Source organism: Anabrus simplex, chromosome 5 (assembly GCF_040414725.1).
Source record: "Anabrus simplex isolate iqAnaSimp1 chromosome 5, ASM4041472v1, whole genome shotgun sequence".
In the NCBI taxonomy this organism is placed as follows: domain Eukaryota; kingdom Metazoa; phylum Arthropoda; class Insecta; order Orthoptera; family Tettigoniidae; genus Anabrus; species Anabrus simplex.
Genome location: NC_090269.1, coordinates 91,224,673 through 91,250,658, shown reverse-complemented (window position 1 = coordinate 91,250,658; position 25,986 = coordinate 91,224,673). Strand labels below are relative to the sequence as shown.

General features: G+C 42.5%; 1 protein-coding gene across 1 annotated transcript in view; it reads right to left on the bottom strand.

Moving 5' to 3' along the window:
- The window catches only part of LOC136874647 (ATP-sensitive inward rectifier potassium channel 12), a 114,299-nt gene that overhangs the window by 41,861 nt on the left and 46,452 nt on the right, over nucleotides 1–25,986 (bottom strand). The window contains exon 2 of the mRNA XM_067148273.2: nucleotides 2,642–3,654. Coding sequence (XP_067004374.1) covers nucleotides 2,642–3,654 — 1,013 coding nt within the window. The remainder of the gene's footprint in view (nucleotides 1–2,641; nucleotides 3,655–25,986) is intronic.

Below are 25,986 nucleotides of genomic sequence, written 5' to 3'. Positions count from 1 at the left end.
CAGTGGGTTCGAACCCCACTGTCGGCAGCCCTGAAAATGGTTTTCCGTGGTTTCCCATTTTCACACCAGGCAAATGCTGGGGCTGTGCCTTAATTAAGACCACGGCCGCTTCCTTCCCACTCCCAGCCCTTCCCTGCCCCATCGTCGCCATAAGACCTATCTCTGTCGGTGCAACGTAAAGCAACTAGCACAAGCAGTGGTGTACTGCACGTAGCCACGAAACACGTCAGAATGTGGTTGGAAAAAGATCCTGATAGAGGTACCGGAGACGCGTTTCACGGCTTGTGAATCAAAATCGCTTCCAAACCTGACAGGAATTCCTGCAGTCAGTGAATGAACGCCCATCTGAACCAGTTAGCGAGAGAACATTGCGATGGGAACTGCAGGTAATGAACATGTGGAGTCAGTCACCTCGCAAGAGGCTATTGCTCACACAGGCACATGAAGCCGCGCTTCTTCAATGGGCTAGAAATCTTCGAACGTGGACAGTAGCTGACTGGCGGAGAGTAATATGGTATGACGAATCACGTTTTTGCCTATATTGCAATGACGCACGTCGTCAAGTGCACCGAAGGCCAAATTAAACATTTCATCCTGGATGCGTGCAAGGTCAAGTTCAAGCCAGAGCTGGGCTTGTGGTGTTTCGGGGGTGTTTTTCGTATCATGGATTGGGCCCGCACACTGAGGTGACTACTAACATGTTGCCTTTCAGTCAACATCTGCATGAGGAATATGGTACTGATGACAACAGCAAAGTTCATCGGGATGGAGACATATGTGACTGGTTTTATGAACACTCCCCCACCCTATTACATCTCGACTGGTTTGCAAAATCACCTGACTTGAACACCATTGAAAACCTGTCGGATACGTTGGGAGAGCGGGTAAAATGCCGACATCACCATTCCCGGAATTTGGTAGAATTGCGCGGTCAGATCATCAGCGGGTGGCTTAACCTGGATGCGATGTATCTGCACAAGATTGTGGACTCAGTTCCTAACCGAATCCAGGCGGTTATGAAGTCCAGAGGTAGAGTTCCTCAGTATTAAAGTAATGATTTCTCCAGGGGTACTAATGTTTTGTCCGGTGAGCGTATTAATCAGGGTCTGCCTGGCCGAGGCGGTAAAGGCGTGCTCGGTTCGCCCGGAAGGACGAGGGTTCGAATCCTCGTCAGGAAGTCGAAAAATTTAAGAAACGAGATTTCCACCTCCGGAGGTGCACACGGCCCTGAGTTTCACTCAGCCTACACCAAAAATGAGTACCAGGTTAATTCCTGGGGGCAAAGACGGCCGGGCGTAGAGCTAACCACACTTCCCCATCAAGTGCCGAGGTTACGGATAGTGGCAGCCTTTGCCTTCCACCCCTCCATGGGCCTTCATGGCCTGTACGGAGATGACTTTGCTTTTTTTTGCTTGAGTGTAGTAATCAATAGAATATTCATGAGTGCCGGAGAGTATCATCATTTGCTTTCAAGTATGAAAACTTCCGACATTCATTTAGCAATATTTGGCGTGTTAACGTCATAAAAGTGCATCCTCATCGACTCTAGCAGCGTTACAAAAGCAAGGGGAAATTTCAAACGCTTATCTCTTCGTTTACGTACGATGCCAATGGAACATACGGTGTTTTACACAATAAGAGTGTCACAATTTTATAAAAGAGAAACTCTTTATCCAAATTAATATTTTAGGCGTGACATCATCACAAAGTTAGACGACGAAAGTCGTAGTCCAATACAGTATCTGAAACGCTGAAACATCTAATTTTTTAATTGGCTTTACGTCGCACCGACACAGATAGGTCTTACGGCGACTGTGGAACATGAAAGGATTAGGAGACGGAAGGAAATGGCCATGGACTTAATTAAGGTACATGTACCCGCATTTGCTTGGTGCGAAAACGGGAAACACGATAAACCATCTTCAGGGTTGCCGACAGTGGGGTTCGAACCCACTGTCTCCCGAATGCGAGCTCACAACTGTGCACTTCTAACCGCACGGCGAACTCGCTCGGTATGTAACTTCTATAGTTGTAAAGTAGAGAAACGAATAAGGGCGTAAATTAAAGGTTTCAGGACACTTTTCATTAGAAATTATTTTTAAAAAATTACTAAAAATGTCTGTTACAGTTAAATCATGGCCGTCATAAAGGAAATAATTATACAAAAGTAAATACCACCAAAACTAGTAATAAATAAAGAACGACTTGGACATTAGGAAAAGATCGGCCAAGTCCGATACTGACTACATGCGCGAAGTCGGGCAACGTCCGAATGCTGCTACACAGTCATAAATGACTGTTATTGAAGAAGATTTAAGTAACTCTTCACGTTTATCGCTCCACAGTAAAGTGGAGTAAATTTTTGTTTTTTGTGGTTTAACGTCGCACTAACACGTTATTGAAGGTTTTCGGCGACGCCAGGATTGGGAAGGAAGCGGCCGTGATCTTGATTAAGATACAGCCCCATTTTGCCTGGTGTAAATAAATACTTGATGTATATAGTTTTAACGTTTCTCAAGTTCTGTCATGACGTTAAGATGTAAATTGCAGTCCGCACTGAACCCCTGTGATTTTCTTCGAATTACCAGCATTGGGTAAAGGCCCAAATAAATCCGTGATATACTGTACATACAGTACTTACTGTTCTGCTCTTGGAGTTCCTTGGCGCTGAACGATGGAGTATCAACTTTGTAGGTAGCATTAAGTAGGCTGTAGTCCACGTCGTAGTTATGTCGGCTAACGTTGAAGTTCATGAGGGAATGGAAACGATGGCCCCAGAGGATTTCAGAAGGGAGGTAGGAGTACCGGGCCTGAATACGCTGATCTGTGGACTCGATGGTGCCTTCTAGAACGACTACGATCTCCAGATCACTATACTGCAACTCGTCTGCTGATAAATTGTAGAGGGGACTCTTTTCGTCAATGCGATGGATGACAGTTTCTGGCCATAGGAGGAAGAAACGCGGGTCTGTCGACAATTCTGAACGATAAGGAGCCACCAGTTCCCCCTCCGTTGACATGTGCTTTCTTACCAGTAACACGTGCATTTTAGCCTCGATGATATGTGACTTGCGCATATCGGCCACCCGAAACATTAGACACAACTGACCGTCCCTCAAACAGATAACCGCCTTTTCGCTAAACAGGATCGTCTTTGTGCGCTGCTTAGGGCGCACGATCTTGGCGAACACGATTCCCAGCATTGCAGTCTGTATGGTCACCCCCACGATAGCCTGCGCACACATCATAAAGATGGCCTCGGGACATTCTTCTGTGGGCATCCTGGAGCCGAAACCCGTCGTGTGCTGGTTCTCCATGCTGAACATGAAACATGACGTGAAGTTGTAGATGCTGGTGACACACGGCGTCCAGCCTGTCTCGGCCTGATAGGGAGGTAGGTGTTCAGGTTCCAAATCGCCGTGAGCTAGAGCTATCAGCCACCACAGAAGGCCGAACACGAACCAAGTGACGAAGAAGCTGAGAGAGAGTGCCAGCAGCGTCCAGCGCCACGGCAGGTCCACCATAGTGGTGAAGATATCCTGGACGAGCCGCATGCGATGGTGCACGGCATGGTGTCGAGAAACATTGCACTCTCCAGTCCTCCGCACGAGCCGGCGAAGACTGCTGTTACACACGCCGGCGTAGTGCACCTTCCTGAAACACAACACATTGCATTTTAGAGGACATCCAGCTCAAACCGCAACATTAGCCCTCAACTAGCGTCAAATATCTGTGAGACTTGCGAACTATCCCACGGCCATCTCCTCTGCTTCCGGGACATGCCTGTGGGTGGGGTCAGTAGTATACATCCACGGTATCTCCTGACTGCCGTAAGAGGCGACTAAAATGGGGTCCAGGGGCTATCAACTTCGGAGCGTGGGTTGACGACCACGGTTCTTCTCAATGAGCCTGGCATTGCTTCCACTTACTTGTGCCTGGCTCCTCGCGGTCACCTTTTCTGTCTGTCCTTTCTTGGTCAACTCTTGTTCTCTTCTGACCTCACAGTATTATGATTGCGAGGTCTAGGGAGTCATTTTCATGCACTTTGTGGCCCTTGCCTTCCTTTTTCCGATACCTTCACACTTCGAAGTATCGGACCTCTTCATTTTCCTTCCGATTTTTTGTTTCTTATTTAGCGTTAGGCTTTTAGTGCCGAGAGTATCCGAGGACCTGATAGGCTATCCTGCTGTAGGTCTCTCTATTTGACACCTATGGTTGACCTACGCGTCTGGGTGTGAATAATGATGATGATGATAATGATGATGGTGTAGGGAGAGGGCGAGACCCGGTATTGGCGCATAGCCTTTTGTTTAGTGTTAAGGGAAGATGGTTTTCCAGTTGTATTTCCTCTTAAAGCAGTAACCACCACCACCACCACCACCACCACCATCCTCGCTTGCCTTTTATCTTGCCTTGTAATATCAGATGTAATAGCCTGTGTTTTCTACCTTGTAGCACATGGCCTAAATAAGGTGCTTTTCTAGCTTTGATGATGTTTGAAAGCTATTTCTCTGCTCCTTAGCACTTCATTATTTGTTACGAAGTATGACCAGGGTATTCTGAGCATTCTCCTATGTAACCACATATCAAAGACCTCTCATCTGTTCATGGGGGAAGTTTTGCCAGCCCAGGTCACTAATCCGCAAAGCAGCGTTGTCCAGATTCAGTATTTCAACAAATGTTGTCTGAGTTTCAGGTTTAGATTATCGTCACAAAAGAATGAACTCATCTTTTGGATAGATCTAGAAATCTTAATACGACGTCTGATCTCTTTTTCTGGACCGGGTTGTCTGTTATGGTTATGATGCTCCCAAAGTACACGAAATTTCTCGTTTTATGTATTCATTTTAGTTTTTGTGATATTAATGTTTAGATCAATTTAGAATAATTTATGGAATTATGAGGGCCTCCGTGGCTCAGGCGGCAGCACCCCAGCCTCTCACCGCTGAGTTCCGTGGTTTCAAATCCCGGTCACTCCGTGTGAGATTTGTGCTGGACAAAGCAGAGGCGGGACAGGTTTTTCTCCGGGTACTCCGGTTTTCCTGTCATCTTTCATTCCAGCAACACTCTCCATTATCATTTCACTTCATCTGTCAGTCATTAGTCATTACCCCGGAGGAGTGCGACAGGCTTCGGAGCCTACACAATTCCCATCCTCGCTGCTAGATGGGGGCTTCATTCATTCCATTCCTGACCCGGTCAAATGACTAGAAACAAGCTGTGGATTATCATTTTTTTTCATGTAATTATAATAGCTTCAGCTACCGTGTGCAGGCATTTTAATTTTATGTCTTCTGACTGCCTGCTCGTCAATTTTGACATTTCGTTTTTCTCTCGGACTGCTAGATGAAGACTGAATCGAATCTCTTTAGGGGATCTATGCGTGAGCTTTTTATTTTCGGGGAACACTAAAAGTGTCATCAGCGATGTTTTGCATGCCGACAGGGTACGACATGGAGTGTCGAAAAGACTTTCTTTTCGTCCTTCAAAAGTCCAACTACCTCTGCTGGGTTTAAACCCGCGATCTAGCGATTTAGAGGCCGGCACTCTACTACTGATCCGCAGAGGGAGCTGCTGAGTTTACAGTTATGTACATGAAAACATAGCAGCGCATTCTGTGGAAAGGAAAATTGTACTCACTAACCAACGTGGAGTTTGGGCATCAAATGTAAATTTATATTTTGAGTTTTCCAGTAATTTTGTTTCTTTTATTGACTGCAGGTTCTCTATAAAAGACTGACATAGCAGAGAAATGATCACAAAAATTTATTTTTCTAGATTTTTGAGAAAAGTAGGAAGGTCCAGAATCAATCAATCAATCAATCAATCAATCAATCAATCAATCAATCAATCAATCAATCAATCAATCAATCAATCAATCAATCAATCAATCAATCAATCAATGTCAATTTCTTTTGCTATTTGCTTTACGTCGCACTGACACTGATGGGTCTTATGGTGACGATGGGATAGGAAAGGCCCAGGAATGAAAAGGAAGCGGCCGTGGCCTTAATTAAGGTACAGCTCCAGCATTTGCCTGGTGTGATAATGGGAAACCACGGAAAACCATCTTCAGGGCTGTCGACAGTGGGGTTCGAACCCACTATCTCCCGGATGCAAGGTCACAGCTGCGCGCCCCTAACAGCGCGGCCAACTCGCCCGGTAATCAATCAATCAATCAATCAATCAATCAATCAATCAATCAATCAATCAATCAATCAATCAATCAATCAATCAATCAATCAATCAATCAATCAATCAATCAATCAATCAATCAATCAATCAATCAATCGTCATTGATCTGCATTAAGGGATGTCTTTCAAGTGACAGATTCCCTATATAATATACTTTCGTGTGGCTATTTCTAGCCGGGTGCAACTTTTGTAAGGCAGACCCTCCGATGAGAGTGGGTGGCATCTGCCATGTGTAGGTAATAGCGTGTTATTGTGGTGGAGGACAGTGTAATGTGTGGTGTATAAATTACAGGGATGGTGGGGAGAGCACAAACACACAGCCTCCGAGCCAATATAATTAACCAATGAAGGTTCCCGGCCGGGAATCGAACCCGGGACCCTCTGAACCGAATGCCAGTACCTTGACCATTCAGCCAACAAGTCGGACACAGATTCCCTGTCATTATTTATCTAGTCTTAAATAATTTTACGGAAATTGGAAATTTATCGAACATTTTCGTTGATAAAATTATTCCAGTCCTTAATTCCTCTTCCTGAAAATTATTATTTTTGTCCCAATTGTATCTAAATATTATCTTTTCTAGCTTTGAAGGCTCCACTCAGGCTTATTCGTCTTAATGCCATTCCACACCATCTCTCCACTGACAGCTCGGAACATTGCGCTTAGTCGAGCAGCTCGTCTCCTTACTCCGAATTTTTCCCAGCTCAAACTTTGTGACATTTTCCCAACACCTAACACTACCCCTTTGTCGTAAATCACCCACAACATACCGTGCTGCTTTCCTTTGGATCTTCTCCAGTTCTCGTATCAAGTCATCCTGGTGTGGGTCCTTCAGTCCTAGAGGTTCAAATTATTATTTTTTGTATTTTCTTATGGATTTATAATTTTGATGTACAGAAATAACTGCTGTGCGTGATTGAAAACACATTTTAAAGGAATTACGTTAGTTCACTAAACAATAACAAATTAAGAAAACATTGTTAACTTTAATTATAAATATCTGGGATATGACAAGCACCTTGTTATCAGTTACCAGCCCGTTACATAAGTATATTATAAGAGTGGAGGGTTAGGGTAAAACTGGAAAATGGAGTATTTTAAGAATGATTCAAAATAATATTTATACATGGCATTACAGACACTTGTGATATCTTTATTTTGTACATAAAAACATTATAATTTGCTTTTTCATTTAGTTCACTTAATTGTAATCCGCAACAGTCCGGGCATTTCCGCGGCATGATATAGTTAATACCATTAGAGTCCGAGATTTATTTGCCAATAGCACTGCACAGTAGCGGCGATTGGGAATTAAAGTGGGGTAGGGGGGGGGGCAAAAAATGTACAGACAACGAAAATTATCCGGGTTAGCGGGATATAGCGGGCGGTTGGTGGTTGGGGAGGGGGGAGGGAGACGGCGGAGTATATGCACGAAAACTGAAAAAAAAAAAAAAAAAAAGAAAGCCACAAAGTGTAAGTTTTTTGATGCTCACTGAGTGAATTTCCGCAGAGAGGTAAAGATTTTACCAACTAAAGTGCGGTAATAATATTTTTTTCTACCGGGCGAGTTGGCCGTGCGTTTAGGAGCGCGTAGCTGTGAGCTTGCATCCGGGAGATAGTGGGTTCGAACCCCACTGTCGGCAGCCCTGAAGATGGTTTTCCGTGGTTTCCCATTTTCACACCAGGACGGCTACGGCCGATTCCTTCCCACTCCTAATCCTTTCCTATCCCATCGTCGCCATAAGACCTACCTGTGTTGGTGCGACATAAAGCAACTAGCAAACTATATATTGAACCCATGACCTTTGTGACCTAAGAACATAATGCATAAATCGACAATCATTTAAAAGTTGGATTCTTGATAGCATGGATTTGACACGTGACGAGGGGGTGATTACCTTCGGTCCCACGCTCTGGGATACGTGACGTCAGTCACACGTGTCGACGGCGGAAGAATCTCAAGTCATTTTTGTGAACTATTTCAAAGCGCGTGTACATGGCGTGACCCAAGCCAAGTCAAAAAAATATAGTGCCTATCAAAGGGGGTCAATCATCTCACAAATCGAACCCGTATAAATTTTAAATGTCCATGAACACTACCGCCAGAAATGTAGCAAGCATGTAGTCACTTTCAAAACTCTTGAAATTACAGTTTAGTTAAGTCAGAAAATTTATAAAATTTTCTTGGCGGCAAAGGGAGATATCCGAAGAGAGGGGGTAACGGCTATAAATATGAAGGGACGCCATGACGAAGTCTCCTTCTCCGGCATTTGTGATACAAAGCGGACGAAAAATTGTTGAGCTGCTCTGCGAAATCCAACCAACGAAAGTAGACTGAGTTCAACTGCAGATTTTAGCCATTGTGGCTAGGTCTTGTCTCCATGAGGAGATAGTTTTCTTGAGTGAAATAATTGTACCAGATAGGACGGTCAAAGTACTGAATAAATTCTAATGTGATTAAGTAATTCGTGTGCGGAAATAATTATAGTCCATCGTGTGCGCTCAGCAAACAAGTGAAGGGTATTTTCTTTTTTTTAATGCTTTATTCCAGGAAACCTGAAGAAAATTAATAATGAACTGTGAAGCTATGAATGTAAAAATGGCTAAATAAATGCCAGGGTCGCAGGTGAGCCCTATGTCGAACAGTGGTGTGACTACATGAGGTAGGTGACTTTCCATCTTACTACCTCTTATATCTTGTCTCATGATCTCTAAAAGTGTATTTGAATGGGGATATACGACGCAGTGGTCACCCCTACTAAGTTTTGTAAATGTGAGAGTACGACTAAAAGAGTCATTTGTTTTATTTCCCACTTGGATAAATTTTTGAAATCTTGCGAGTGCCGTATAATGTTGTAAAAAGTTATTGAATAGGGTTTCGAAGTGATATCACGTCCAATGTAGATCGTCATCCGTGTGAGTGTACTGCCTATATTTTGTGATGTCAAATTAAGATGTTCATTCGACGTAAAATTTTTCTGTCTGCAATTTGACGTTAATAATAATAATCCATGGTTACTCATTTTCAATCGAGTGGAAGCGCGCTGTCGGGTGAGAATCTAGGGTGATGAATTTGGTCACGGAGAGAAACGTTTTTCTAGGCCCATTTTGAACTGTGTCTGACTGACAATAAAAGATCTAGTAGAATGTTTCAGTCATTTTCTCGTAAAAATCAAGTTATTAAATACGATATCCTTTATGCGAAGTTATTCATGATTAATGCATTGTGCGATATTAGACGTCGAGATTTCTAGTGAGGATTTTATTCCAGTTCTTTGTCGATGATAATTGTGGAGCTGGGAAACAGAGGTTAGTTTTGTTGATATGAGATTTGTGAATCAGGTTGGACCTGTCATTGAAGCCGGGACATGGAAGCCCGAGGAATGTTTTATATGAGTTGAGATGGGATGTGCGAATCAGGTTAGAGTCCTGTCATTGAAGCCGGGACACGATAGCCCGAGGTATATTTTATAATGTTGGGAATGGAAAGAAATTCATAGAAATCCATAGCGGTATTAATTGGCGACGCGTATAATTAGTGTGGGCATCTTGAAGCATAATCTGTGCATTTTGTTGGTTAGAATATCGTATTTGTTTAATTTTGTCGGCAGAGTTTAAAGAGAGCATTTTGAGAAGCCAGTCAACTGGAACAATCCAGGTGTTTCATGTTACTGCCAAGCGAACTTGGGGACGAGAGGCCTCAGCTGTGATAACGGGACAGGCGTGGAATTGAGATTGTACTGTATTCTCGGCCGGGGAAAACGTTAAAATGCTGGATTTAGTTGAAATTCATAGCCGGTAATGATCTGAGTATTGTGAAATACTGTAAAATTTGTTTAATTGGGGACGTATTGAACATTTGAAACCATGAACTTCGAGTATAAGGAACAGAGTAACCAAATTCAGGGTTGTCCAAAATATAGAGCGATGGTTGTGATGATCGGTTTGTCTGTGAGGGGTGTGCAAAGTTCGTAAATGGTATGACGAGAGATGACATCGTAATTATATGGCGAGTTGTTTGGTTTGTACGTAGATTATTAGGATATCCAAGTGCTAATAACGGTTAGGACTAGATTAGATTTTAAAAGTGTGAGATCAGGAGACAAGATATATAACTGGACATGAATTATGTAACAATTCTTTTCCAGCCAGATAAATATCACTAGATTGAATTCACATCACAGCTGCGTAGGAATTTGTGAAGAAACCAGAGTCCGCGGAGATAAAATTTACTGTTCTTTAACATTTCGTTAAATCATTTAAATTTATTTAATTATTAAATTCAGTGAAACCGCATTTGAAATAACTTTAATCAAGCGAATAACTTGGAGATGCATTCTGGAAATTTTAGTTTGTTTTTCTGGGGGAATATTTAAATATAAAGTAATGATTAAAGGGACATATCCGAAGGAAATGGATTTTACTGCCACAAAGTTTGTGAGCATTGCTATTGTTGTAATTATTGAACTTTGATTGATTGAGCAGTGAATGTGCTGGGGATAGTAAAGTGGAAACTTTGGTCATCAACCGATGTAACTTAATTGTGTTTAGCCTTCAGCCTAGAAACTTGGATGGTCAGGGGGTCATCAACCTCAGTGACTTAGATTAGGGCCATATGCCATTGTAGCATCATTTCCTTGCGGTCATCATCCACAATGACTTTAAAGTAACTTAGAAGATTAGATGTCGGTCCATGACATAGACGCAGGTCACATCGATTCAATTAAGGGTCCATGCCGTAGAACCACTGTGTGGCACACACCGATTGGACGGCCTTAATTATACCCAGAGTCCAGAGTTCGTGTTACGAGGGCTGGACCATAACGAATAACTATGATGGTACATGTGGTCTCACATGGAAGCCGAATTTAAGGATTTCCAGACTTTCTTTTCTTAAATAATTAATAATTGAGACAATGGTTTCTAGTAAGAATGCCCATCAGGCAGTTACGTTAGAGTCTCACACCAGTGTTCTGACCTTTATGTTAAAATGATTGTGGTGTCCAGTGGACACAGTTGACTTCTATGATACCGTTGACATATCAGATTGCTTCAGAATTTTCCTGAATAAATAGGAATCTTTTAAATAGACCTTTCATTCCAGTAGACAGATTAGAATTACTGAACCCTACCTTTACCTCAGCAAGTGACGAAGAACCCGATACGACCCAAGAGACAGATCTCATGAACTTTGCTGATAGGTAAGAAAGGTAGGTATCCCTCAAAATGGACCAAAGGGTTCAATATATTTTTAGATTTTGTTTCAACAATATACAATAAAACTTTCACGAAAGGAACAATATACACATATATTACAATTAAATAGAAGTACGGCGTGAGTATGAGATTAAAAATCATTTAGTATTTGATTACACTCTAAAAAACCAACAACCGGGCTGAGTGGCTCAGACGGTTGAGGTGCTGGCCTTCTGACCCCAACTTGGCAGGTTCGATCCTGGCTCAGTGCGGTGATATTTGAAGGTGCTCAAATACGTCAGCCTCGTGTCGGTAGATTTACTGGCACGTAAAAGAACTCCTTCGGGACAAAATTCCGGCACCTCGGCGTCTCCGAAAACCGTCAAAGTAGTTAGTGGGACGTAAAGCAAAAAGCATTATTATTATTATTATTAAAATACTAACAGACAGTGAAGAGACTGCCAGACGGACGAATGCGCGCGGCAAGCGGGTGAATCATACCTCATTGTCCATGATTTTGCTTTAAAAAATATTATACCCCTGCTTCCCTTTTTTACAGCACATGCAAAGTTTCCACTATGCAAATCGGTTAGCCGCGACGAACGACGCTCTGTGCGTATTTCCGTAATGAAAGAAAATAAAGTAAAGAATTAGCTGATAAGACAACAGAGCTTGTACAAATTGCTTGTTTTAAAATAATTCCTATACGGCATTCGTAGTTTCAGCCGGTAAAAATGCAATAAAAGTATAATGTTTTCTCCACAAAGTTTTCTCCCCTCGCACCTTAATCGCCGCTACTGGCACTGCAAATAATACTATAGTGAGAGGCAGCGAAAAGTTACCGGCACTTAAGCCGCTGTTGCCGGGCAGGTCGACTGATGAAATGTTTGCCTTGTTTCCGAGCGGCGGGGAAGGGGTGGTGGGATAGCGCAGTGGCCGTGGTTAGCAGTGTGGAATGAATGTTTTCTTTACGAGTGCAGTTATTGTTGAGCACACGTTATTAGCGTTGCATTCCTACTCATATTCTTGAATGATATTTGTGGTAGGTATCGGTATTTGAACATTTCTAGTCGAGACATTTTTCCTAAAGAAGAAATCGTATGTCAGAACCGTTCGCAACTTTCTACATCTTTCCGTGACTATTACTTCGAGACAATTCCCATACTCTTGATGCTCTGGAGAATGAAATACGACGAGTGATGCGTGAAATTTTGGGGGTGGAGATATAACGAATGGCTCGGATTCTGCTTCTTCGCCGATGCAACGTTTCTATCGAGAACGATGGACATCACTTTCAACAGCTGCGTGGATGAAAGTTAAGATCTACATTAGTTTTTCAACTTTATTCATTATTAGCACTTAATTAATAATTAGGCCTACCATAATGAAACTGAACGCCCATCCCCGCTGCTACAGTTTATCGGTGAGTCTAGCAATGGATTGTGGACAATCTGTTCCCCCGACGTCCGCTGCATAGTACGATAATTTTGCTGCCTCTCCCTGTACCGGTACGTGAAAGCAGTTATATAGATATATTAACCTTCCGTTAGTGACGCACGATCTTTTAGACTGAACTGCGAGGTAATTCCGTTTTAAATATCATCCACCAAACTGCGGGTGGTGTACGTTCGTGTACTTTCTTGTAATAGCTCCGTGAACATCAGCTTCGGTGTGAGACCGAGGCCCCTAAACTCTACTATGTTGTTTGCATTCGTCGCAGTACTATAATTTTGCAAGCAATTAAGTAAACTTCCGGCACCAGCTGGGCCTTATGCCAAACTATGTCTCCTAACCTACACAAATTTTATCAGCTCACCTCTATGGTCACCCCGCCTGAGCAGCCGTGGCCCACACATAGCCCAACCTATATCATCCCCCCCCCCTGGCTACAGAACGCCGAATAGTCCGAATAGTTCCCGGCTCCCTCCCTTATTTCATACCAAGGACCTAAACTACATCTTCACCTTCCCCGAACTCAATACCCAAGTCTTCCTCCTCTTTCAGAGATTCCTCGACAAGACCCTAGGTCCCAACAACTCTGTTACATCCCAGTTCCTACAGACCACCCTAAAATGCCCCCTATACACTTCATCCCCACTTAACTACCACCGCATCCTCACCCAACCCAGAGACCGGCCGCCTCGACAAGAACAGACTGCACTGAGGTAAACCCTTATTCCTAATTCTAACCCCCCGCCCAGTAATGGTCATCAGCGGATAACACTTATGTACTCAGACAACCTGTTGACTCTCCTCACCATTAACTTCGCAGTTGTACCATTTGTTATTTCATCTTCTCCATATTCAATGCAGTTTTGTAATTCATAACCATCTATCATTGCATTGAATGCCTCCGGATCCCAAGATAGCGGGTTCAAACTCGGCAGAGGTAGTCGGATTTTTGAAGGGCGGAAAAAAGTCCATTCGACACTCCATGTCGTACGATGTCGGCATGTAAAAGATCTCTGGTGACACATTTGGTGTTTAGCCGACAAAATTCATTAAATCTCAGCCATAGACGCCCAAGAGAGTTTCGGTTTACTCGGTCTGCCATCTAGTGGGGGCCTAGAGTAAAACGGAACGTCGAAATTGACGAGCAGACAGCCAGATGGCGTCAAATTGAAATGTCTGCACACGGTAGCTGAGGCCACACGATTATTATTATTATTGCATTGAATAAAGGTAGTTAGTAAGCCACAGTGTTCGCGCAACTTCATCCCCATCTATTTATTTGTACCCGTCATTGCTCCAATTCTATGTTTCTAATAGTGTAAGAGTGTACTCAAAATTCAGAAGTAACTTTTGTATTATGTCCTACCATCATGTATATTAAAGGAAAACAGTTCTAAAACATATCCATGTTGTAATATTGCACTCAAACTTCAGATGTATCTCTTGTAATATGTCCTACCATATATGTATGAAAAATAAAAAAATAAACCATCACTGCCACTTGTCAGCAAACAAATAAATAAAGTATATCCTTTCATCATGTCCCCATTACCCACAAAACAGACCTACGTCTAATCTATTACCATACCCTTCCATCCATCTCACCTATCCCTCTCTCCTCCTTTACCAAGCTCACTCTGCTGGCCAGAGAGAAGGCGTTGCCTTCTGGGTGGCCCGCCTCACCCCTTCAGAATGGTGAATGGAAGCTTTAAATAAAAGCAATTTTCATGTTTTTTTCTATTCTCGGATATTTATTAACAAGTAGTAAAACTTCTTTAGAATTTCTGATGTAAATATCTTTGTAGACATTGTGACGTGAGCTACGTGTGTTTATTTCTGTTCTGTACTTGGCCTCCTTCAAGTAAATTCAAAATCGTTAAAGAATTCAATTAAATTTTGATCATCGGAATTGTGGGATACACTGTACCACACGTGTCAATTTTCTGGGACTTGCACAAGACAAAAGCTTCGATAAGTTACGAAGGATTAAACGACCAGCGAAGATTTTAATTTCAGTGGTTTAGCAAAATCGAAAGGTAACCCCTGTATGTTCGTTGGTCATTAACTTTGCTGTGCTCTTTCTTGTTGCACCACCTAGCACGGGCTACTTTCGGAAAGCGCGTCGCAGGGAAGTTTAATTCTGTCTTCCGGATTATGTAGATCGGGCGTGTTGTCCGGAAGCTCTATGCTCCACGAGGAGCTCTGGCTTTTATTGGGGTACGCAACTGCTAAATTTCCTAATTAACATAACTTGGTTTTAAGTCTTAATTTGTCACCCGTCTATTTTACTAACATGAATCGAAATAATTTTAGAATGGTGTAGTAGGCCTAAGTGTGTTATAGCCATCCTCCTTTTGCTCGAGGCAAGTATTTTAAACTGTTCCTGAACCTTTAATTTAATTTATCCACTAAGGTTGGCCTCAGTCGGTCTGTATCAACCCTTTTAAATTTGTATTCCCTTAAGTGAAGGTGGTTGGTTTACATTTTTTCTTAGCAGTTTCCTATTGTCCTTGTTTGGAAATGTAACGGAAATATTTCAACTTGCATCACTACTTCTTTTAAAAACTGATCGACTCTGCGTAGTGAAGTAGATCGTTATCGCATCCTAATTTAAAATTCTGTCATGGCTATGCTCACTTTAATTTATGTTCGCCATTTATATCACATCAAGACTAGCATCGGTAAGATAATCGTAAGTTGTCTGTATCTTTATCATGGTTCACATTTCTGTTTTCAGGGTTATGTACGTGTTTTTTTATTTATTTTGATTTTTAATAATAAGTAGGTGTTAACTAAATTATTTTTATTTGAAGTTTCGCCACAAACGTTTACGTTCCATCGCCTCGTAGGGTTCCTGCCGCTTTCCACATCCTTGGTATTCAGTTGTCGGTGGTTATAATTGAGCTGCCTACAAGCAAAGTTTTCTAGCAGTTTCCAACGGTTATGAGAAGCGAAAGTAACTGCCAGTGGGTTAGTTCCCCAATTGAAAATTGGGGTTAAAAGCAAAGGCTGCAAACTCCATGATTATTTCTTACAATCTGAGAAGCAAAGCCTGTAATATCCACTTTGGCCAATCAGAGATCCTATTTGGCCATATGACTGACGGTCTTCTCTTTTATTTAGTTTACACTACAGTACGACATAGTGGTATGTTTTGTGTATAAGGTGCTTCCATTGAGTGAATTTATGATAGTTGCTATTATAAAATGCTAAGCAAATGGTTCCGAAACTCATCCAATCACAGTAACAAAACCTTATCAATTCTAAGGAAATTGCTAATGTCAAACAACTGCTTGAAATTCACTTCAGTGAGAACTGGCGTCAGAATGAAAAATTTGATTTTTACAAGCCTATAATTGACAATGTCAATCCATCTGTTTTGCCTAACGAAGCAGACAATAATGAGTGTGCATGTGAACTATTGGAAGAGTCTCCAGAACTGTGTGTGCAGAAGATAATTTACGTTTTAATCTTTACGTAGTGCCAACAAAACGGACCAAACTTGGAGTGTTGATTTTGTGAAACACTATTTCAGAGTATACTGAAACAGGAACGCCCGTACTTCAGTTTTGCGGAGAGCATGGATAACGCCAAGGCGTGTACGGTTCATGCTTTAGAGAGTGTGAGAGAAGGGTAGTGAAATAAGTTCATATTTAAAGTGGAACTTGCAGTTTACTCAAAAGAAATGCATAGAAATTATATCACCTTTTACAGACGAATAGTTAGAATGCCCTTGAAGATGTGGAGGAGACGTCGTTCTGCGGCGTCGGCGTCGTCTCCCGTCGTCGGCGCCGGCGTCGTCCCACGTTGTCGGAGTTGACCCACGGCTGTTGTCAGCCCTTGATGTTGACGGAGACTCGAACCTGGGGCGGTCGTCTGATGATAGTGCAGTGTGGAATAGTTGTTAAGTTTTGTATTCCACAAAATCCTATGAAAGGAGCAGAGAAATGTAGAACTTTCGCACAGAATGTCAATGGAATCTGATACGACACTTCTCTACCGCACTGCACTGCGAATTAAGGCGAGAAACTGTTAATTGGTCGAATAGGTTCCACTGTAAATGGTGTTGGACGCACTTTTGAAAAAAAGATGAATTCAAAGTCACAGTTCTGTGAGAATAATGCAATAGGCGCCATCGAACTTGAAATAATAAGCAATGAAAATAATCTGGAACTTTCTGAGATGCGATAGTCTAGCACTTCACTCAATCTCAAAAGAAAATAAATTAAGTTCTTTGGACACAGTCTCTGCACTGTTTGCAATGAGTACATGCAATGTCCTAGCACACACAATCGTAGAAATAATTTAAATCTTTTGCGAAAACAGAAAGAAACAGTTTATGACAGTCTTGTGAAAGAGAACCAAGTTCTGTTACGACTTAGTTTTAACAAAAATCACATAATTTCTCAGAGGCAAAGTTATCACTGAGGCACAATATTACACGTAAATTTAGACAGTCTTTATGAGGGGAATTGACATAGTCCCTCGAAAAGAAATAAAGGTACAGTGTTCCACGAATCAGCACTGCCCTTCAAAGGAAATATCGGCACAGTTTTATGAAAGTAAATATTAGTACAGTTCTGTGAAATGGATTGACACAGTCTTTGAAAGAAATGAAGATTGGCACAGTTTTATGCAAAGGAAATGTTGACACTGTTTTTCTCACGGAGTGATTGACACAGTCTTTGAAAGAAAAGCAGGCACTGTTCTTTACGAAATGAAGTGACACTGTCCATAAAAGAATTGTTCAGTCACTAGGGCACAATTCTTACGAAATAGCCTAACACAGTCTCTTGTAGAGGAAACAATTAAAGCACAGTCTTTATGCCCTAAGTCCTTTAAGCACAGTTTCAAAATGTACAGTCTCTTCAATTACACAATTCACAAAATGAAATGAAGTTACACAGCTCGACAGACTGATATTAACAAGAATAAGCTTTCGCTTACACGCGAAGTTAGAGTCCACAGAGAAGGCTTTCAACACTAGTATTACGTACTTTCGAACCCCGGTCCTCAGCCGACAGAGTAACGAACCGTATCACATAGCGAGGCGACTGGTTCACGACGATGTGCTTGCTCGCATACACACACTGAGACATCCTGTGACAAACTGACCCACTCAAGGCTGGCGACTTCCTTTTATTGCCGAAGGTCGGACGGCGTGACTGTAAATGTGAGCATCTTAAAAAATTCATATCTCGGCCGTCCTTCCGCCGATTTCAATGAAATTTTGGCTAGCAGCATTTATTGTCCCGGCCTACCAGGTGATGTTCTCGAAATTATGATTTAACCTTCCGTTCGTGATGAAATGCCATAGAACAGAAGAGAACTTTCGCTGTGACGTCACTTGGCCTTGGCTGGCAGTCTGGAGCAGCGCTTGCTTGCATGCTGTCTCCCACAATGCCTGCGCGCTCGGCGCTCGTTTTGATTGCATACAGCCGGGTGTTAGCGAGTTCCTCTCAAGAAACACATGGACGCGAATGCTCGCAGGGAATTCCCGTTTCAATACTTTATTTCAAATACACTGTAATAATCTGTTGTAATCCATGTTTTAATTTCAAGCCTTCAAATAAGTTCAGAGATCTTCTAGAAACCTGACTTTCTTCCCCATCTGAGGTGCAAGTCAGTAAAATCGGTGTATGAGAAACAAAAACAGCAATCTCCTAATTAAATAAAAGCTTTATTATCTTGTCTCACAGTTGTTTTACCATAAAATATTATGTACAATTACTTTTCTGATGTCAATTCACGTACGAAGTAGTTATTGATCGAATTTTCATTCCATGAACACCTCTAGACTTTTTTTTTTTTGCTTCTACTGTAAAATTTTCTAAAGTGGAGATTGCTTTGCTTCTAGGTACCTCAATTGATTTTATCGTGTTTTTGATGTCTGTTTTTACTTGCTCTAAATTTATTATTGTCCACGTTTCAAAATATGTCTTTTAATTCATATTTTATGTTCAATATTTAATAGTTTTCAAGGTAAATTTTAAATGTAATACATTCTAACAAGTTACACGAACTATCACTAATCTCTTGAAGACATTTATAAACCGTTGCTTACGACGCATCATAAAACATCAGATGGCCTGAAATTATATCCAATGACGAGCTATGGAGAACAACGAACCAAGTTCCAGTCGCAGTGGAAATCAAGAAGAGGATATGGAAATGGATAGGATATACTTTGAGAAAGCCAGCGGGATCTATAGAACGCACAGCATTGGAATGGAATCTGCAAGGGGCACGGAGGAGAGGTCGTCCTAGGAATACATAGAGGAGGACTGTAGAGGAGGAGGTTCTTGAAGCAGGGAAGACTTGGCAGGAAGTTAAAACATTGGCAAGTCAACGACCATAATGGAGACGTTTCACGGATCCCTTATGTTCCAGTGGGAACGAGAGGAATTAAGTCAAGTAGGTCAAATCAGGAAGAGGACTGCTGGTTATTCGGCTTTCTTCGCTTAGACCCCGCAGCTAAGGTGATAGAATACAACCACGGTATTTTAGGACTGGCGTTAGAGGGGCTACAAGGAGGATCAGGGGCTTGGAAATTTAGAGTGCCTGTTGATGACCACGAGTTCGACATTTCTTCCACAAACTTGTGTCAGGCTTCTAACTTCCGTCTTTCCTCTCGGACGTTCCTTGGTTAGCTCTTGTTTTCCTCCGACTAGACGGTATTAGGTTTTCGAGGCATAGGGAGTCTCTCCTTTCAACGTCCTTCGTTGTCCTTATGTTCCTTCGAAGTGAAGGACCTCTTTTATACTCTTTCTTATAGCCAGTTATCTCTTAAAACAATAATCACCACTGCCACACAGCCACCATCGTCACTTGCATAAGGGAGTTGTAATCAGCCCAGCCGGTTGGTTCAATCTGCCGAATGAACCAGCAAAATCTTCTAAAATAGCACTAAGCGAGCTACAGGAGAAACGTGACAAAAAATATAGAATACGGCACGGCTCTGACACAACACTACTTCTCTCTCTCACACTATGCTCACACTATTTTCCTCTCACCAAACGTGCCTGGAACTAGCGGAACAAAAGCGGAGTTCGTCACTGTTTTGCTGACACTTAAAAGTGGTTGATGCTTTCCTGTAGTGCAAATTTCTCTTTGCTCGTGAAAACCGGAGTTATTGCGTACATTGTTTACGTATGTTTTCAACAGTAAGAGCTTAAAACATGTATTTTATGGTGGAAAACAATGTTAGGGTTCCCCAGGAAACTTTCAGGTCTTCCATTAGATAAAAAAAACCTGTAGTCAAGCCTCAAATATATATTCGCTGCAAATATTCAGCAGCAACACCATCAACTTCCTCTTTTTTGGCTTAAGTGAGTGTGTATTTCATCCTTGTGGTTTAATTTTATGCTTATTTTTATCCGGGAACGTGTTAATATCCACGCTATAGTATTGTTACGTGCTTATGTGACTGCCAGCACCCTGGAAGCCGGCTTCGGTGTTTCCTGGAAGAGATGAGTGAGTCAGGTCGGAGATCTCCCAGCCAGCCTGAGGGCATGTGCTGGCCCCTCCTTGTACTGTGCTTGCGTCTGGTGTCTGTTTGGACATCCTGGAAGGTTAAACTCCAATGTTCCCATTTCGGCCAATGCCAGAAGATTCTAGTACTTCATCACCAGTGATATAAGAGAAGGGTCGCTGCGAACAGCCGGTGAGTCAGTGTTGTGTGGCACTGTCAGAGTGTTGAGATAATGTCGTTGTCGTAGTGGACTGTCCGAGTAGTCTTAGGGAGCTGTCGCCGTTGAGTGTATTTGAGCAGCGATGGAGTGTCGTTGTGAGGAGTGTTGGAGAGTAACTGAGTTGCTGCTGTGTTACTATCGAGTGATACATGTTCAGTAGTTCAATGTGTGGAGCAGACAGGTTGACTGTGAATTAATTGTGTGAGTTATCGGCTTTGTCTGGAGTCGAGCCAAATGTTCAGTCGTCGTGCTACGCGATAGTCAACAGACTTATGTCGAGCATTCAGCGCTGTTAAATTTTCCCCTGACATTTATAGAATTGCGATTCACCTCTTTCTCTTCATCGGTTTATTTGAACTCATTCCCTCTAATATTTCAGAATATTCTCTGAGGTGCTCTGTGCTTTTGAAGTACCGGTATTGAGACAGTTCAGTAATTTTAATCTCTAGTTCCAGTTGAGTGCCAGGCGTTGTAGAGAAGGGCTGGGGGATGAGTTGAATATGTTGCCCAGTTGAACTTTGTCCTAAAACAATAATCAACACCGTTACCAGAATTTATATTGTTAATAGAGAATGGCTGCCCAGTGGTATTCCTCTTAAAACACCACCAGAGTTTCTATTCCTCTTCAAACAACAATTAGCACCACCGGAGGAGTTTACGCATCCACCAATATGAACGGATCTCGACAATATTCAATATCACTACGAGGAATATATACTATATTTCTCGAGCGTTCCGTTCCAGGCTGCCAGTCTAATCTGAGAGTGCGTAACACTGAATTACGTGAAATAAAACATTTGTGTAGGATATAATGAATTACATCTTCATTATTATTTTTCGTTGAGCTCACTTTTGAGCGTTATGACTCCATTGATATAGTGCCGCCATCCTGTCCGATCCTTAGCTCTCCTCAAGACACATTGCACAGGCAAGTCAGTAACTGATATCACTGTCTTATCCATCCGTTGGCAAGCTTTTCCCTTGGCCTCCTGCCCTCTACTTTCCCTATATGATGGTTTCTCAAGATTATCTCCTTCCCTACTTACAATATGATCAAAGAACTGGAAAATTCTTTGGTCGATACGAAAGAAAAGCGTTTAGATTTCTTAGGAATCTTCAGTTCTTCGATGATGAATACGTTAATTCTTCTAGTAGTAGAACGTATGCACAACATTCTACGCCAACAACACATTACAAAGGCATCAATGCACTTCCCGTCAGTAGCATTTTCACTGTCCAGGTCTCACAGCCATATGAGAAGATGGAGAACTACAAGTGACAACGTCCGACATCAATTTAGTGAATCTTCTACTACTAAAAATATGAGAGAACGTCTGATGCGCTGATAGGGACATGTTCTCAGAGCAGCACTTACTTCTGCCGCACTGAAAATGCCTACCACCTGGACATCAACGGTAAGCAACCACAAAGACGGCCGAAGCAGAGTTAGCCGGGCGTTGTCAATAAGGAAATAGTTATCGGTCTTGTCCTAGAGGACAAGGTGGATCCAACAATGTGGCGGTCGAAGATCCGGACAGCAGAACTTGCATCGGCAGGCATTCACTAAGATGAAGAAGAACATCTTGCGGAAGCATTAAAACTAATACACAAGCCCTATTGACACTAATTTCCATCACCATCCATCTTCTGAATCAGTTGCTGGGATTAATAAATCTTGAGGGGAATGATGTTTCAATTGCTGAGATGTTTTGTTTTTAAGCCCAAGTGTATAATGTGAAGCACCATAAATATTTATCAGTGTGGAGAAGAATTTTTGAGCCTGTTTATTAATATCTTCAGTGATGTATGAAGTATTTAATTCTCGATGAAACTGACTGTGTCACACATGCCATGGAGTGTTCACGGAAACACGTAGTATCTTGTTTTGGAACATCTGTGTGCTGTGATATTTGCACAGAGATTCTTCTCCACCGATCTGGTAGGCGTACATGATCTACGGACGTAAAACTAACTTATAGATGAGAACCGTGTAGTTCATGAGACAGGTAATTTCCTATTAATTTATTGGATACAATTTCTAAGCTAAACATTGTCTTCGCTGAGCTTCGTATTGATGTGAATGTTCAAAGTTTAATCCCAGGTACTTTCCTGCTTTGCCTTGTGGTAGCCTTGCTACTTGTTTACCGAAGAGTATTATGGGAGTAAGTAGGTTCTGCAGGCAGAAACTGAGTAAAGAAGTTGGCTCTTGGCAGGATTTAATTGTACGCGTCATTTTGTAAGCCAGTGAGCTAGGATGTTATCCAGTGAGTTTTGTAAGATATCAGCAGCACTGTCTATACCAGGGCCTCTCAAACGCCCAAAATCTCACGCGTGCAGAGCGAGGCGCAAGAGCTCCGTGCACTGTGCATCGGTGCCGCTCGGTGCCGCTCGGTATGGCTCGGATCAACGCTTCGTCTCTGGGCTACTCGGCTATGCTCGGCTCTACTCGGCTATACTCGGCTCAACTCAGCCAGGATTTGGAGCGCTACGGCGCAAGTGGGGGAGAGGGAGACAGGCGGAGCGAGCGAGACAGGCGTGGGGAAAGAGAGAGACAGCGCTATTGCTCCAAATCGAGGAGTGGGGGTCTGCACTCTGGTCAACCAAGCCAAGTCGTCTTTTGCACCGTGCACAGTGCATGCACCACGCGCATGCACCCTGAGAGGCCCTGGTCTATACAATGGTGTGATGTAAATAGCGGTGTCGTCGGCTTTACACAGTGCGTTCACTCTTTGTGATGTGGAATGTCTGAGGTGAAAATATTGAAAAAGAATTGGAGAAAGAATATTGCATTGGGACACATCAGCATTTGCATGATGGGTGGTTGAGCGTGAGTATTCAATCCATACATGGAAAGCTCTGTTATGAAGTAAGCTTTCAATGATATTATTCAGGTACTGAGGAGTACCTAGTTTCCTGAGTTTATAAACAATGCCTCTGTACCAGACATGGTCAAACTCCTGTGGTTTGGCGAGAAATGCTGTTATTGTGTGTTCTCTTGCTTCGAATTCATGGATACAGGCTATATTCAGTTAATCGAAGGAACTGATGGGCTGTTGAATATTGAGCTCTGAATCAATATTGATGAGGCGGGATAGCTGACGCAGCGTTGATTTTTTTTGTTGTTGTTGTTGATAGCTCGTAGGTGGGAGTCCCGTGGCGAACACTAGGCCACTCTACTCATCTGTTTCAGCGACATGTAAAAAGTCACATCAGCACCAGCACGATACACTAGCGGGGAAAAATCGGCTCTGTCGAGGCGAAAGAAGTTCACCTGTCAGAAAAAGAAAACCCCTCATCGCTGCACTGTTAGTAATCAAATTTAACTAGTGCTAGTTGGCAAGGTGGGAGATGGTAGATGTTAATGAATTTCAAATTGCAAGAAGAAGAAGGCAAGTAGTGAAGGCAAGGCGATTTTTCTTGGTGGGGGGTGACTAGGGTACGATGAGTTGTCGGGGAGACATGGCTGGGAGATGAGTAAGGTGAGAAGAAAGAAGGTTGAGAAGAAGATAGAGTAGTGCAGGGTTGTTATTACTGGGTTGAGAAAGATGAGGAGTGAAGCTGTTGAAATGTGGTGGTGGAGAACTTGGTTTGCGGAGGTGCCTGGCGTTCTTGTAATGAGACAGCGTTGATAGATTTCATAATCCTTTTGTGTAGGACTTCTTCAAGGAGTCCACCCAGTGCTGGTAGAGGTCTCGTGCAAATGGGTGGTGATGCGCTCTGGCGGTAAACGTGGAGTTCCTGAGCAGTGCTTGTTTGCACTACTGACGCATGCGGTTTGCATTGTCATTAGCTTCTATCTTCTGTAATATGACGTCCAAAATTGATTGTGGTTCCACTATTTCTAACGGTAACAACAATTGTTGTTCCGGGAGTTGGGTGTACAGTAATTCTACGTACAGCAACAGCAATGTTGCGAATTTTGGGCTGGGAAGTCTTAGGATGAAGGAGACGAGCTTCTCGACTAAGCGGTATGTTCTGAACTGTCAATAGAGAGATGGCATGGAATGACATTAGTATGCGAATAAGTTTGATTGAAGCTTTCAAAGGTAGGAAAGCTAATAAAATGAACATCAAATTGGGCTCAAGAGAACGGACTGGGACAAATAATCCTTTACAGAAAGACGTATTAGGCATGGGGGTAATTTATCGAAGACAATGTTCAAAATATTTACATGTTCTTTGAAATAATTTAAGAAAAGACTAGGTAAACAAACGACAGGGTATTTGGGCGATAGGCCAAAGTTCAGATCAGTGATGAATGATTGAACTTACGGCCGTGATCCCGACTCAGTTCCGATCGATATATTATTATTATTATTATTATTATTATTATTATTATTATTATTATTATTATTATTATTGTCCGCCTCTGTGGTGTAGTGGTTAGCGTGATTAGCTGCCACCCCCGGAGGTCCGGGTTCGATTCCCGGCTCTGCCACGAAATTTGAAAAGTGGTACGAGGGCTGGAACGGTGTCCACTCAGCCTCGGGAGGTCAACTGAGTAGAGGTGGGTTCGATTCCCACCTCAGCCATCCTAGAAGTGGTTTTCCGTGGTTTCCCACTTCTCCTCCAGGCAAATGCCGGGATGGTACCTAACTGAAGGCCACGGCCGCTTCCTTCCCTCTTCCTTGCCTGTCCCATCCAATATTCCCATCCCACCGCAAGGCCCCTGTTCAGCATAGCAGGTGAGGCCGCCTGGGCGAGGTACTGGTCATTCTCCCCAGTTGTATCCCCCGACCCAAAGTCTAAAGCTCCAGGACACTGCCCTTGAGGCGGTAGAGGTGGGATCCCACGCTTAGTCCGTGGGAAAAACCGACCCTGGAGGGTAAACAGATGATGATGATGATGATGATGATGATGATTATTATTATTATTATTATTATTATTATTATTATTATTATTATTATTATTATTATTATTATTTTGTAACGCTCACCAACCCATTTCTATGTTTAAACCACCACCATCACCATCATCCAGAACAGTTTGGGGACACTGAGCACCAGTTAAGCCGGCCTACATCAAGAGTGACTAGAAGACTCACGTGTAGACGTCAATAAGCAAAGTGCTATAGCAATATAATGATGATCTCTTAAGGGTCTATCAAGCACATGGACCAATTGTCTTCTTTGCGTAATCGCTGATCCATCATTATCCTCCACGACAAGTGTAGGGAGGGTCATCCCGCGGATCTTACATGGAAACTATTTGGGACCGAGCCTGAATTAGGGTCGCACAGCTGTGAGCTTGCATTCGGGAGATAGTGTGTTCGTCACATATCCGCTCTTTCTTTACCTGTTACCTACGGCGATATTTAAGGTGTTAAATCATACAATTTATCATAGTGTACTTATGAACAATGTAGAGAGAATACCTATCTGTCAGGTGAGGCAACTCTCTATGTCAACAGCTAGCTAATGTTTCATACGTAGCGCGAATCGAATAGGACAA